The following is a 12,758-nucleotide window of genomic DNA, read 5'->3' as shown; positions in this document are numbered from 1 at the left end:
TACGTTTATGCTCGTTTCCACAAATTAAATTGTTTTTTTTTTTTCCTTGTTCGACTTTTATATGAAGCCGATAGCAGATTTTGTGACCATGCGGTATTGATTGAGCTGTAAAATGAGTGATTTTATTAGGCGAAATGTACATGCCACAAACAAATGTTAACAAATTCTAAGAGTATCAACGCATAGCTCTCAGCGCATTTTCATTGGTTGACAAACGAAAAGAGGAAAAATGACAAGATCATGGCAATAGGAATTGTTCATGTCTCCTATCTACTCTTTCTGTTAAGAGAAAAAAGTAAATTATCATTGACTATGTCAGCGAAAGTATCCGCACAAACATTGTCTCTGCCCATCACTGAAGATCGTAACGCAGCCCGAACGATGATGGTGGAGCTGCCTTTTCTTTGTCTGTCCGGGGGTTTTTTGTACACAGGCGGGGAAATGCTAACGTTGTAACTTACGCTGTTGGGTTACTTCAATTTCCAATTGTCAATAAAGTGACTACAGATGAAGGAGTGCGGCTTCGGCTCCGAGACTCTCGTGCCGTCACTCCTGGGGAACAGAAGGCACAGAGCATCCGGTAGCAAGTGGAATTTTAAAAATTCGGCGCTTTCCATGACCACACAGTAACCAAATACGTAGATTCGTGCCTTTGCCTTTCAAAGAACCATGCTTAGGTCACCCGCCACTCATGCTTCTGTGGAAACCCGTAGAAATGAATCGACTTAAAAACATCCAACGAGTTTGTGTAGCTGCCAGTGGAGCCAACAACGCACCACGTTTCGCCAGCCTTGTTCGACCAGACTTCATTTCACTGGACATATTCACACAATTAACTAGCCCAACTTTCTGTTCTCTTGAGGATATATTCAGGCACAACGTCATCTATCTAAACCTTAGGATTTCCAATTTCCACACAAACCAACGACAAACAGTACCCTCCAATGCGCTGGCAATGCGCCGGCCAGGGCCGGCGCATTCTGGCGCATTGGAGGGTACTGTTTGTCGTTGGTTTGTGTGGAAATTGGAAATCCTAAGGTTTAGATAGATGACGTTGTGCCAGGGCCGGCGCATTCTGGCGATTGAGCGATGCGCCAAGAGGCGGCGCCACCCGTTCAGCTGTCCGGTCCCTATATAAAATCATTGACTTCAGGATGATAAATCTATCAAAGTATGCATCAGTGTGCACATGCCACGGAATGTTAGCAGTCATTTGCACAGTGCATCAAATGTGCAACAAATATTTGTGCAACAAATATTTTGAGTTCATTCTGTTTAGTTATTGTACCTCAAAGACAGTACATGTTAACTGGCAGGAGGGAAACAATGCTGGTTTGATTTTTCAGTCTTGGAAGACTGCTTGTGGCGATACAGGATGACAGCTATTTTGTTCATTTCAATACAAAATGCATTACTACTACTGTGTCCCACATACAGGGAGGGAAGCGTTTGGCCATCCACTTTACGGTGTCTTCCCACATCAATATCCTCAAACTTGTTTTATTGCTCTGACATGCCAGAATAGTGAATACTTTTCAAAAGCTCGTGGATAAGAAAAGAAGCGTGGCTTTGTAACTCATTATCAGCTTTGCCATGGTCAATGGCACATGCTACTACCGCTAGCCACTGGCTGCCAACCACAATCAGCAGTTCCCATGAAGCGTGCGCCATGAAGTTGGCAAACAAAAGAAAACGTCACTAACCCCCAACCTAACTGGGGGAGCTTTTGTGCTGGCTGTAAAACAGTTATTCACTCCTGAGGGTACTTTGGTGCCTCTGCAATGTGCCAGAAGGTGTCTCGTTTTGATTATGTCTACACAACACCCCGCTCCAAAGGAGTGAGTGGAGTGTGAATCCCACATTATAAAGGGTTGTGGAGGTTGAGGTGAGGGAGGGTGAGGTGGTAAGCAACCACAAGGAGGTACTATTACAGGTAATTAAATAGGTTTTTTTTTTGTTTGTTTGTTTGTTTGTTTAACTTGGACCATAACTATAGATTTCTGTAATTAAATAGGTTTTTTTTTGTTTGTTTGTTTAACTTGGACCATAACTATAGATTTCTGTACTAGTCCCATTGAAATGGCTCTCACAACAAGGATACTACTTGCCTGTCTTTGGCTATCAAAGCAGCACGAACAAGCTTTTTTGAGGTGTCGATTTATGGGTTGGGTTGAGGGTTTGGGGTGGTCGAAATATTGTTATGGAGAGCAAGGAGGGTCTACAATTAGATGCGATGCCACGGAAAGCTGTTACTCTCTGTCCTTCCCAAGTGCAGCAGTCTACATTTTTTGCTGGATATAACTGGCAATTTATGTCAGAACTCTACCTCTGATGTAAGAGCACATAAATATCTAAGAATATTTTGCTGTTTTCAACATCTGTATAGCCTCTATTTCTTTCACTGCCCTTATGTGACTTGTAGTGTTAGCCATAGCTTGCAACTTTTAAAGTTGGCTCGCTATGCCGAATGGTGTGTCACACAGATATGCGGGGCTTGAGTCTGTTAATTGTGTTGTGCAGTTTTTTTGCTACTGCATGCAAAGAATTTGTTATCCTAAATCCTAGCCAGGCAAAGCCTCCTACTTGCCCCCACCCCTCATAGACACCCAGGCTTGTAGCAGTTCTGTTTCCCACTTACAGCTGGCTAATGTCCTGTACCGTCATGTTGAATTATTTAATTTCAATATACTTTGCTGTATAACACCTCAAGCTTAGTTTGAATTGGAAATAATAGTCAGCCTCTTTTCCTAACCAAGTCACTGCTTTCTAAACAAGGCCTGCATGAAGTACAAGACTTGAATGCGAGATGATGAAGTTGGCGCATTTGTTAGCTCTCCAACAGCCATTTACCAGGACTGTGTCAATAAAGCTAAAGGCCAATCGGCGGTAGGCGTTCTTGACTTGGCTGTTGTACCATTTACTAGCAGGCCATCTACTCCACTGACAAAAGCTTCTTTGCCTTCCTAATCTTCCTTGCCTGTTCTCTTCGTCTTTTCATCACCAGCCAGATTTCAGCTCTGGAATTCGATCTCAGATGCTTCCGAGATGATGCCCTTCTCTGTCAGCAGCATATCTTCCTCGTGAGCAGGATTTTAGTATGACTTGCTTTCACTGTTTCTAGGATAGCTGTTTTTTCTATTGTCTCCGACATCATCTTTGGGGTCATCCAGAAGCATGAACAATGCTTAGTTAGCCAATCTAACATGATTTCTGGTTTTGTATGTCCATTCAGGACAAAACACCTTGAAACATTGCCTTATAGCCTGTTGTTGCAAGGATGAGACCATATTCTTATCCAGCACCATTACAACAACACCATTTTTTAAAGAATGTTGTATAGAAGCAAATTAACTAAATAGTCTTTTTTCTTGCAACTCATCAGCTTAGCAGATTCCTTTGTTGATGATGAAATTGGATGCAGCATTTTATCCATCTAAACAATGGTGGGTAGAATATTTCTAGGTGTCAGAAGTGCTGCAAGGTTATGTGATTGCTGGGTATCTATTGATATTGTTAAAAACCAGCATTTGTTCTCCCTGCATTCCAGCTTAGTTCAGGAGGTTGCAAAGGTTTATTAACTGCCACAGAAAATGACTGAATGCCTTCGTTGGTTTGCTTGTTCGTTCCCTTCAGTGTTTTATAAAAATAATAATAATAATAATAATTGGTTCATAGGAAGGGAAAAGCGCAGTATCTGTCACACTTGTTTCTGTGGGCACCTGAACCACGCTGCAAGGGAAAGGAGGAAGGTGGGAGTGAAAGTGGAATGCGAGAGAAAGAGGAGCGATAGTGGAGGGCTACGAAGAAATTTCGACCACCTGGGGATTTTTAACATGTGCTGACATCGCACAGCACACAGACGCCTGTTCGTTTCGTCTCCATCGAAACGCAGCCGCCATCCTATATTTTTCTCTTCGTTTCCTTTCCTTACATCAACCTTGTGCAAACAACGTTTATTTTTTTCTCCTTGCAATAATACTTTAGGACACTGCAGCCATTGCAGATAAATAAATTGTTGCGAATTTGCAACACTTTACCATGAGAGGTTAATTAGCAATATCTTTTGCACAGGAGTTGAACAACTCTAGGCTATCTTTATCCAATAGTGTTCCATTGTTGCAGCTCATATTTTTTATTTATTTATTTGAAATACTGCGGATCATGCATGGTCCTAGCAGGAGGGGCACATTCAAACGTTTTGAAATACAAGACTATCAAGATTATACAATTTATTATTCTGACCATTATTATTTTCAATACAAACTAAGAACAGATAATCTCTGTGGCGTCACCTGCTTCGTTGCATGAAATTAAAAGTGTATGCCTTCTGAAGGCATCTGTTGGTAACTGATATGTAATGTACCTTGCCTGCGTGCTTCGCTAAAAAATGGCGAGGGCCTCGCTTTTTGTTTATGATGTATTTGGCATCTCCGGTTTCCAACAATATCTGCAGAATGCCCTTCTCATAGAGACAGGTGGTGGACCAGTGCACTGTACCGGTAGGACTTCAGGTGAACTCAGTAGTAATGACAACAACCGCCAGCACGAAGCCTTTATTGCGATGCAACACGATCATCTAGCGGCCGTGCTATACTTTACGTGACTTAGGGTAGTCATTCCAATTGTCGTGACGTCTAGCGATGACACGACTCACTTGAACTGGCATATCTTGTCTGTTTTGAAGGGAACGATAACACGTAGTATGAGGCAGTTTTCTCCACATCATCAAAGTTTTACCTGCTGTGGATGAAAGATATGGTAATAACTATATAGGCTATACCGAACAGCCAAATTACCACTAATTTACAAAACACATTGTAATGTAAGAACGCTTTGCAAGAACTACGCAGAGCCAGAATATACAGCGGGAATTGAGTAATTTCAGTAGAGAACACGATAAGTGTATTAGAAATATTTTCCATAGCAACATCGATTACGGGTGCGATCCGATGAAAGCGTATTCAAGATGACATCCAGCCATGTTTTAAAAGAAAATAACTGGCCAACATTACGATGAAAACTGGCATTCCACAGGAGTTCATTTAGACCAGCCAAAGCTCTATTTATTCTCACTCCTTCAAGCTGAAAATATAAACAACATTGAAAATGGGAAAAAATCAAAATACATAAATATCAAAACATCTAAAAGAACGTTCATTTGGGATAGATGGTGTATACTGTTTGAGGAATAAATTAATAGGGCCAAACTGAGACAAAACACAAGTAAGACCGACACTTTAATCTGGCTTTATTCACTGCCAAGGCAAAAAGGTAGTGAATTGACATGGTGTGCCTGTCATATTTTCTGCCCAACAAAAGCTTGCACAGTACGCCTGTGCATTGCAGGAGATAAAAAGAGCTCTTGCAACCCACGGTGAAAAAAGATGTACCTGTTTTACAGAGCTTTTTTTCCCTTAAGGGATTCTCATCATTTAGCTGATTTTTGAAGCTAATCTTCTCTTCGAAGGCTATGCAGGGACATGGGAAACAAACTGAAATTGGCATGTATCAATATGAATCGGCTAAAAGCGCTGCTTGCCCCTAATTCAGAGCTTGTATAGGCTACAAGCTGTTGAGAAATGGAACACAAGGCGACACCGCAAGCAGCTGTCACAAGCAAGTTGCAATGCAGCAACGCTGTTTTCAATGCATGCATTCTCCGAGAATAGTCTACTGCCATTCACCGTTAAATAGTTACTATGGAGTCATTTTCAGCCTTGATGTCGCAAATTTGAATCAAGTGCGAGAAAAAAAATATACTCCACTGTTATATCCAGTTCTCTCGTCATAGTCAATTTTTACCTATGAGGAAAAGTAAGTGGAGCTGTTCTCTGCGTCTCTTTATTAAGGGTGGCTGCCTGCTTTTGCCTCCGAGCATAAAGACGTAAACTTAAAAGCAAAAATTACCTATGCTCTCTTCCGGTTCTAGCTTTTTGTGAGGAAAATACTTTTTAATGTACAGCTGTTTCTTAACCAGCATCAGCCTTAACTTGGTGAGAAACCGACTGTTGCACAGCTTGGCGCACGACTGCTTGAACCAGTGCACAGTGTAAATACCTATGAAAGTAAAAGATTAGACAGCAGTCACCAGAGCCCAGTTGGTGGAGTACTAAGCACGATATACAAATGGTCATGGGTTTGGATCCCTCTAGTGACATTTGGTTGTTTTTACTTTGTAATCTATTATCCTTCTACCTATCAACGCCACAAATTGAAATAACGAACAAGTTCCCTATGCTTTTCTTGCTGGATGGTTGTTGGTTTCTATTAATATGCCCATTATGTGCCCCACATTTCCCTAGCCTTGCCTGTACGTGGCGTATGCAGTGCTGGCTTTGTGGATTGTTACAGACAGGTAAAATCAAACTAGATGACCAAGATGATGTGCCTTACACATGTGTGAAGCAAAAAAATAAATATCGTGGCAGTATGCACGGACTACATATGCTGGACATTCACTGTGCCATCGCAAATGTCTATAGACCGTCTTCTTAATTTCAGTCAGTCCTCTTCCCCCTCTATTTCATTAACTTTCTGATGCCGTCCCCGACATTTTCCCAGTTCAAGATTTTTCTGACAGTTGCAGGCTTTCCAGGTCTCCAGACATCCTGACAGTGCACAAAGCTAACAGCATGCAAGAAATAAAAAGAAAATGGCTTAGCTTGGAGCATCTATTTTTCAGCAACTGCAATTAAAATCAAGTGGAATTATCCTCTAAGGTTTCATCTCAGTAGCTCCCCAAAGAAAATGCAGCATTCATAAGGAGTACAACCTGTAAATTTTTTCCTTTCAAACAACAAGGCAGAGCAATTGCCTGAGGTGGTGTCAGTCCGGTGAGGATTACATGTCAATGTATGGTAGAAATGCAATTCTTTATTTGGTATACATTTTGTAAAAAACCTGTGTATGGTTGAGGCACATACCTTACTTGCTGGACGAGCGCATTGTGTGTAGTTTCGTTTATCCCAGTGATCCATTATTGTAGTGCTCTTCTTTATAACGCATATGCCAAACTTCCACTTCCATGATAATCCAATAGCCTTCATATTTCATGTTTTTGTCAACTGAGAGTGGACTTGAACCATAATGCCCTGAGTACGCAGTACGCTCTCAGTGCTGAGCTCTGCTGTGAGCTGTAACTATTACTCGAGTGTTAGCCATATGTCTGACCATAGCCTCTTACCTTATCATGCCTAGGCAGCAAAGAAACAATGCCCACAGGTTGTTTATCTGCAGTTTATTGAGGCACACACACACAATGTTAGCACAAGTCACCCTCTTGTATGGATCAACAGTGGGGACACGCAATCCACATATTATGGTAACTATACCCGTTCATTCAGTCAGGCAGCTCAGATTGGGACAGACACTCAATATATGTACAAATGGCAGAGGAAGATATGTTTGCGCATGACCTGCTTTTTACTTTGAGGCAGGCCTTTGCTGGCATTGATTTATTGAGGAACTTCGTCTTGCGTGACTGGCTACATCGCTAATGCAAAGCATGCTGTAGAGTTTAGGCAACGGCCATTATTTCTAGAGTCACTATGAGAGGCGAAGTCAAAGTCGTTGAAGGCAACTGCTGTTTCAGCTGAAACATTGTTTAACCATTAACCATGCCCAGTGCCATTCAGGACCTGAAACTGCAATGTTTGGAGCAGGGAGTACTAAGAGAAACTGCCTGGTGCAATTTCTTCGAGAAGGAATTGTCCAAAGTGACACTGCTTCAGTGTTCTTTAGAAACAGGCTCAATGAAACTGGCAGCGACATAAACTCTACTTAAATTTGGCTGGCCTCGGGTCTCCCAGTATCTCTTACCTTAACTTATCCATTTTCAGCACGCTAAAGAAATGTTATGTTAAGGCTATTTAAGTGCTTTAAAAAATGCTGACGCATAATCAATCATCTTCTGTTGGGCTCACGATCTCCACGATTGTTTTCTGTTAGTTTACACTATATTGTAGTGGAGAAAGAAAGGTGCATTTATAAAACTCTTGCAGTTTATGTCATTAACACACCTTTGAAAAATATCCTGAAATGGTGTTAAATGTTAACCACCTGAACAGAAGCTTTATTTTTTTTAAGCCTTTGAGTGACAGGAACTATGAAAAACTGACTGTGAATGGTCATAGTTTTATGGAATTCCCTTATTGCATCGCCTAATTTGCTTACTGACATAGCCATTATATGGTCCCTGATTAGTAAAGGCTAAAGGATTAATGGTCTGCTCAGATCTGTTGTCTAAGAAATTCGAGTAATATCTCAACACGTGGCAAGGAATAGAATTTAGGCTTGATGCTGTGGCAGCATAGCGAGACGTAAAACGTCATGTTAGTGCATTAGTTGCAGCTGCATGGACGGAACGATTAGCTTCACACAGAACTACAGTGAAAAGATGACGAGGAACATCTTTTACAACACTGACAGTGCATGAAAGACAAGACGCAACATCACAGACGGTGGACTGTTAAATAAGTAGTGTGCCAACAATGTGTAGCGAACTGCATTAGTGAACAGGAACATGGTTTCGCTTCTTGTAAAACTCGACACATATTTTGGCACTCCCATCACATATTCTGCACATGATTTGATACGTATAGACTGCAGTAAAGGAACAGAGTATGCAACCACAGAAAAAAACAACATTGGTACCATGGCAAACACTGTTAAACTGCACATGAAGAACAGAACACACACAGGAATCGGATTCCAGCAGATGGCATTGTTGAGCATCATTCTGCAAAACTACATAGTGGCTGAATCCTGTTTCAACTGAGGGCAGAGGACACAACTCATTTTCTCATTGCTGATCAGACTAACTAGCTCTCTTAAGGCTTTGGAATAGGCTAAGCAGTAAAGCTGACAATGCGCGAACTGCGGCCAGAGTGCCACTCTCTAGTGGCATCTGTTACCAAAAATGCTAAAAAGTCAACTGTAGTGCACTCTTGTAATCCGGTGCCTGCAACAGCCTACTTGTGAAACTTTATCAGTGCAAGTTATTGCAACAGCAACGGTGCTTCATTCAACAGCTGGGTCACCAGTCAGAAAGCCTACATTTTTCTGTTGGAACAAAAAGCAGTTAGCATTGTGTGAAACTCCTGTGGGAGCAGGAAAAACCTGAGTATTTCATTTCTCACTGTTACCAAACAGGAAAAAACTACATGCACACACCGCACGACATGATATGGGCATGGTAATACAGAATCATGCACCAGGATACCACCAAGACAGCATTTAAATAGGCAGCACTTGCTACAAAGTAGTTGCCTGCAACTGCTTGTTAGTGTCACTTTCATCACCTGACCTAAAAGAAACAAGAATAACTCAGTGTGGCTCAGTTTTACCATTTACTCTTCTGCTAATCGTAGACTTTAAAATGCCTGTCCTCCTCCCAACACCTTTCATGCCTAAGTCATGCCAAGTGCAATCTCCACGCCTAGTTTGGCAGCCTTTTAGGCTTAGTGGTTAGGCCTAGCAGTTAGGCTTAGCGCATACCTGCAACAGGTAGCTAGCCACTTATCTTTCAGAGCTGACTACAGCTGGTTTTTCATCATTCTGCAGTGTAAGTAGGAGTAAAAGCACAAACTGTGTACAAAGTAAGAGTTAATTCTAGCTGTTAGTAACGTTAAGAGGCCAGAAATGTATGTACAGCTCTGCAGGAGCAAAAACAATGTTGATTGTGTGCCCACCACAGGGCATGAAAAAATGCATTGCTGCTGCCTCTCGGACACACAACTATATATACAATATTTTTATGGATGGCCATGCTTCCACTGGAGCTTTGAATCCTTCATGGTTGCGATGGCAGGTCTGGAGCATCCGGTGCATTATCCCTTACTGAATTGCACTCTGATTCTTATGTTGCACTCTTTGCATGCATATATGAGCCATGTGAATCCAGGTCACAGGCTACTTGAGCTTGGCACAAAGAAACACAGGTGGCTGGCACTTAGCTGTCTATTTGCTGTTCACAGACCCTCTTCAACAACCCAGTGTTAGTAAATGCCACTTGGATATAATCCACATCAAGGTGGTAGTAGCTCGGTCTCACTTCGCACACAAGCAGTGAAATGGCAGTTCTGATCTGGAGTCAACACTGTGAGACAAGCACCTGGAATGTCTCTGCGCAAAACACCACAACACGATTGACTCCACCTGATTTGTCAGAAAAGATGAACTGTCGACGAGATAGGAGGCACTTTCAGGGCACGACGGTTGAATTGTGCTGGTTGCCGCCAAGTGATATGCATTTGTAGGCTGCATAACTGTCTTGATCCATCAACTTCAGCCGGCGAGCAAGAAAAATGTTCGCATCTCTTCAACTCGGTCGTTGATTGGTGGTGTTGAAATATCTGCACACACCGTCACTTGTGCTGACATGCCTGATACAGCACTCCAATTTGACCTGTAGTGTGTTCCCGCCAGATATGGCGCTAATAAACGTGCAAGCTTGCTGATCCGTTATGTAGCTAGAACATGAGGTTGAATGCATTTGTTGCATCTCTGATGCACTTTCCACATTACCACTCTGGAATCAGTGACCATCTTTTAGGGTTATTATAATAGACTGGACCTCAAAGGCAGCAAGTAAAACCGAGATTCTGCTGCTAAGAGAGAAGCCCCAAAGCAGAAACTTTTCAATGTATTGAGAGTATAGGAGTGTTGTGAATCTCTCCAAAGCAGCGGTCTTGGTTTCAGCAGGGCGTTGGAACCAGTCCAGGTCCCTTGCTCCAGAGCAGCTTGATCCCCTTGGAAACGCCGGACAAATCCAACTTCTGGTTTGACAGCAAAAAACAAGCGCAGAAATTGGACACTGCAATCAGCACTTGTGCATGTGTGCACCAATTGAGCGCCAGTCAGGAATGAGCAACTCTGTTGAAGCGAGGCCAAAGTTGTGGGGACATTTACACAGTTCTTATAACCGCTGGGTCTCCCAAGCAATGAGTCTATGCTTCAGCTCAGAGGCTTTCATGAGCAAAATGAGAGCAAGCGAACAACGGTTCATTTTGGTTCTGCACTCCTGAGACCAGAACATCCTGGCATTGGAGTAGTCGGCGAGCATAAAGTTGATGGGCTTTCGGATGTGTAGCACAATGGTGGGCACTGGACACTCGAAAAAAAAAGAAGCACGCACACATCCTCATATATTGACTCCAGATGCGGGTGGGCCAGTGGTCGCGGCTGGACTACTAGGATGAGATGGCTTCAGCTCGAGGAACTGGTATGGCACGTGGTATGTTTGTCCCTTATATTCGACCAGTAGGTGACCGCGCCTCGGCGACGCGCCCACAACCACCACGGTTTCACTCTTGGGGAGCTTCACCTCCCCTGCAGACTCTTCTGGAAAGACATAAAAAAGAGCACGTGTCCCAGGTTTACAGTTAAATCTCATTACAAGAGATATGGTTACAAGAGACATCTGAAAATTGTTTGGTTGGTTTCCCTGTGTTTGCCATGTTAACAACATTGCATACAAGAGACATGGTTACAAGAGGCACTCGGTTACAAAGGACAACTTTTTCAGGTACCTGAAGTAACTTCTTAACTTCTTCACTGTTTAGAAGATACACAATTAAACCAGGTACACTCATGCAATGCAGCTGACTTGTACCAACTCGCCTGTGCGGCAGTTTAGATTTTCGTGCCTCCTCATGACTGGGAAGTCAAAATGTCCCTGTTAATTCAGCCACTGGCATCACATTCCTGTGTGACTGAAACAACAGGAATATTTTTACTTCCCAGTCAAAAGGAGGCATTCCTCGGTTCCTGACATACTGCAACAGAAAAGGACTCTGATATGGAGCAGAATTTAGCTAAGGGAATCTAAACTGCCGGACATACGAGTTGGTAAGAATTTTTGGTTACAAGAGGCATCTTTTTTGGGTCCCTTGACTGTCTCTTGTGACAGGGTTTTACATACTAGTCGCAGAGCAAAGGCTCTCCAGAAAGTAAGGTGTCAGTGCAACCTTCATCAAAAGGGAATGAGCCATTTTTTGGGTAACAGAAGCTTTAGTGCAAAAACACTGCTCTGCACGGTACTAAATCCAAACTCTGGTTTGTGTGTTCCTTGTCCTTGAAGTGATGACCTTGTGAGCCTCGCATAGCAACAGTCAAGCGAAAGAAAAACCCCACCAGAGCGAATTCGATCCCAGAAAGTTCTCGTGGGAAGCGAGTACGGAACCTCGTAGCTATCGCTGCAGATCATTATACCCTATGCGTTTTAATGCCGCTCTTTTGCTTTGTGCATCTTTATCACGTTCTAAACGCAAAGCAAACAAGACTGAACACGTGCTTTCACATGTCGACTCAGTTTAATTAAACTAAAAACAGTATAACAAATTTTTTTCTGGGGTCTGCTTCCCTGATTCTTCTGAATCGGGAACCTTTATTATAAATTGCACGTTGCTCCTTCGAAGTGCTTTAGAGCACTTCAAATGCTGCAAAAAGTCTGCCATGAGCAGCAGTAACAATTTAGTCATGTCAAGCGCCCAAATACTCTTGGCCAGGACTGTATACATCATGAATGTGCGTAAGCAACGTAGTGAGTACAGCCCTCAAGGCAAAAATGCCTATACAGTTACCAGAAGCGAAACTAGCAGCTTTCAAAGAGAATGTTTAGGAACTTGAATAGAACAAGCTGTTGGGCTAGTTGGTGTTGGTCCGTGGTTGACAGTGCTTAAACACACAAACAGAGCAGAGAAAACAGAAAATATGATGACACACGCTCCTGCATTGTCGTCTTTTCTGTTTTCTCCGCT

The 12,758-nt window shown here is 42.5% G+C and overlaps 1 protein-coding gene across 1 annotated transcript in view; it reads right to left on the bottom strand.

Annotated features, from left to right (window-relative positions):
* Positions 1-7,027: 7,027 nt before the first annotated feature.
* dachs (unconventional myosin-IXb-like dachs) overlaps positions 7,028-12,758 on the bottom strand; it is an 82,761-nt gene continuing 77,030 nt past the window's right edge. The window contains exon 24 of the mRNA XM_084603914.1: positions 7,028-11,340. Coding sequence (XP_084460040.1) covers positions 11,141-11,340 — 200 coding nt within the window. The 3' untranslated portion in view covers positions 7,028-11,140. The remainder of the gene's footprint in view (positions 11,341-12,758) is intronic.

Source organism: Amblyomma maculatum, chromosome 5 (assembly GCF_055883805.1).
Source record: "Amblyomma maculatum isolate TAMU_Amacu chromosome 5, ASM5588380v1, whole genome shotgun sequence".
Taxonomy (NCBI): domain Eukaryota; kingdom Metazoa; phylum Arthropoda; class Arachnida; order Ixodida; family Ixodidae; genus Amblyomma; species Amblyomma maculatum.
The sequence above is the reverse complement of the archived record's forward strand: the minus strand, read 5'-3'. Positions and strand labels throughout refer to the sequence as shown.